This window comes from Austrofundulus limnaeus, unplaced genomic scaffold, assembly GCF_001266775.1.
Source record: "Austrofundulus limnaeus strain Quisiro unplaced genomic scaffold, Austrofundulus_limnaeus-1.0 Scaffold388, whole genome shotgun sequence".
In the NCBI taxonomy this organism is placed as follows: domain Eukaryota; kingdom Metazoa; phylum Chordata; class Actinopteri; order Cyprinodontiformes; family Rivulidae; genus Austrofundulus; species Austrofundulus limnaeus.
This window is the reverse complement of record NW_013952790.1, coordinates 627,537-630,464: the sequence shown is the minus strand read 5'-3', so window position 1 is coordinate 630,464 and position 2,928 is coordinate 627,537. Positions and strand designations below refer to the sequence as shown.

Here is a 2,928-nt window from a genome sequence, read left to right as displayed (position 1 = left end):
TAAGTAAATAAATAAGTAAATAAGTAAGTCAGTCAGTAAGTGAATAAATAAGTAAACAAGTAAATAAGTAAGTCAGTCAGTAAGTGAATAAATAAGTAAACAAGTAAATAAGTAAGTCAGTCAGTAAGTGAATAAATAAGTAAACAAGTAAATAAGTAAGTCAGTCAGTAAGTAAATAATAAGTAAGTCAGTCAGTCAGTCAGTCAGTCATTAAGTGAATAAACAAGTAAACAAGTAAATAAGTAAGTAAGTCAGTCAGTCACATGTTTGTGTTTGCTGAGGTCAGGTAGCTGTGGTGGTCAGTTAGATCTGGGCTGGCTCCAAATGTTCATCAGTTGTTGTTGGAAACAATGAATTTCTGTTTTAAAATGTGTCCTGTGGTTCATTAAAGACAAACAGTCAATTCAAGTTGTAATAATTAAYTTTATTGTTCCAAAGTGAGGAGCTACAGCTGAGCTGTTCTTCTACACATTCCAGGTTTAAAAAGGCCAGAATTTAATTTATCAGCTATTTTACAAAACAACCCTTTAACTGTAAAAGTTAACAGTGTGGTTTAGGTGATGGGAGTGTTTGCACCTCCTCCTCCTCCTCCTCCTCCTCCTCCTCCGCGCTCAGATCTGTGGATCCGGACCCGGACCAGCAGGAGGGAAGCCCCTCCCAGCAGATCTTCGCACCGCTCCATTGTTGGAGGAGGAAGCAGAGAGGATCAAACAGTCCCAGTGGTCTGAACGAGCCCACTTCTGTTCTCATGGACATGAGGAGAACTTTCTGGACAGATGGAGAGTTGAGGACGCAGAGGAGCTGACCGCTTCACTCCTCCTGCTTCTGTCTCTACTGGACCCCGGTTCTGTGTCTGCTGGACCCGGACCTGGCTTCTCTCTGCGCCATGCTGGCCCTGACGCGCGCCCTGGCTCTGTGCGCGCTCCTCTGCTCCGTTCACGCGCCGTGCCCGCCGCGCTGCGAGTGTTCGGAGGCGGCGCAGACCGTGAAGTGCGTCTCCAAGGAGCTGCGGGCCGTGCCCACCGGGGTCCCTGCCTACACCAGGACCCTGTTCATCACTGGGAACCAGATCAGACACATCGGTCCGGAGTCGTTCCGAGGTCTGGACCAGGTGACCACCCTGTCTCTGACCAACAACAGGTAAGACCCTGAATGTGGAGCTGTTTGTAAAGTTACCTCCAATAGTTTGGTTTTAAATTAAATATTTAGTTTATAAACTATGACATTTATAAATGTATGAATCATATGGTGAAAAACTGACTCTGAAAAATAAATCTGTTCTTTTTTTCTTATAAAAGTCTAAATAAAACCAAACTATTGGAGGTAACTTTAGACTGTGTAACTTTACAAACAGCAGCCCTCTCACACCACCTGTTATAATGCTTCCTTCAGGTGTTTCTCTTGTTTGATTGGTTCAAACTGTGGGTTCTTGCAGGATTTGCGAGGTTAAAGCCCACACGTTTGCTGGACTGGCTCGACTGCGGTCTTTGGACCTGAGCAACAATCAGCTGTCTGTCGTAGCCCCTGAAGCCTTCACAGTCCTGAACCAGTCCCTGCGGGAGCTCAACCTGAGCCGGGCCCTCTACAACCACTCGTCGGTCACGGACTTGGCCATCTCTCTCCACTGGAGCTCCTTGGGGAACCTGCGGGTCCTGGACCTGTCCGACAACAGCCTTGTTTACCTGCCCCCTCGGGTCTTCTCTCACCTGAGCGGTCTCCGGAGGCTCCGGCTCTCCAACAACTCTCTGGTGGCTCTCCAGAACTCAACCTTTTCTGGCCTGGAGCACCTGGAGGAGCTGGACCTGACGCTCAACGCCCTGAAGGTGCTCCCAGAGGAGGCCCTGCGAGAGCTGGACTCGCTGCCACGAGTGGCTCTGCTGCTGCGGGGAAACCCGTTCACATGTACCTGTGGGATCGAGTCGTTTGCTGCTTGGCTCAACGGGTCACAGGAGCGAGTCCGGGATGCTGGAAGCTTGCTGTGTGCCTTCCCTGCCAGCCTGAGGAACACGTCCATCCTGTCTGTGGGCTCTCGGACTCTGGGCTGCTACCAGAGGGACTCCAGAGCAGAACTGGCCCTGCAGACCTCATACGTGTTCTTGGGAACGGTCCTGGGCTTCGTTGGTCTCATCTTCCTGTTTGTGCTGTACCTGAACAGGAGGGGCATTAAGAAGCGTGTGTACGACCTGCGGGACGCCTGCAGGGAGGTGTGGGACGGATACCATTACCGCTTCGAGGCAGACTCAGACCCCAGGTTGTCTCAGGTCTCTACACATGTTGAACTGTGAGACCACCATCTCACCTGGACTGAGACTCTGTCCTCATCCTTTAATCAGTAGTTGAATGTAGAAACATCTGTACAGATGTGTCTGTAGATACCAACAGTCCTGGTCTTGTTGTTTGGGCCGTGCACCGTTTGTTTTGAGAGCATCGTTTCAGATTTTCTGCTTTTTGTTCGAAAACAAAGCAAACAAAAAGTGCCTGAAGGACTGGTTTTCAATTAGTTTCATGATTTCAGTCCTCCTCTCTGAGCCCTCAACCACTACTAAAGGTGTTTGTGTTTGTCACAGGTTGGTTTCAGTCTTTGCTCATTTTAGGAGCACAGAAATCAGTTTTTAAAAATGTGTTACGGAGYGAGAACATCTAGAAACTGTATTGTGTCAGTTATTTTAAAACAATGTCATGTTCTCACCTGTAGCCTATATAACCCCAAACCTGACAGACTCAGCAGAAATCATGCCAGATTATGTGCTTGTAGTTTATCAACTGGGGGCGGAGCCAGGGGGTGGCCTGGGGTGGCCATGGCCACCATAAATAAAATCTTTGACCACCTCTGTGTCAGCAGCATGTTGCACTGCAAAAACTGTCCACCTAACCAAGTTTTAAACCTTATATCAGCCAAAAATTCTTTTTGATCTTGTTTTCAGACTG

At 48.2% G+C, this 2,928-nt stretch overlaps 1 protein-coding gene across 1 annotated transcript; it reads left to right on the top strand.

Moving 5' to 3' along the window:
• The first annotated feature begins 630 nt into the window (after nt 1–630).
• On the top strand, nt 631–2,667 carry tpbg1b (trophoblast glycoprotein 1b). The gene is made up of 2 exons (XM_014023713.1): nt 631–1,140; nt 1,436–2,667. Exons 1-2 carry the CDS (start codon nt 887–889, stop codon nt 2,283–2,285), a joined length of 1,104 nt encoding a protein of 367 aa, XP_013879167.1. The 5' UTR covers nt 631–886; the 3' UTR covers nt 2,286–2,667.
• The last annotated feature ends 261 nt before the right edge of the window (nt 2,668–2,928 follow it).

Coding starts and splice junctions, on each gene's coding strand:
- tpbg1b (XM_014023713.1), top strand. CDS start 887: ATGCTGGCCCTGACGCGCGCCCTGGCTCTGTGCGCGCTCCTCTGCTCC. Junction 1,141..1,435: donor CTGTCTCTGACCAACAACAG/GTAAGACCCTGA, acceptor GGGTTCTTGCAG/GATTTGCGAGGTTAAAGCCC.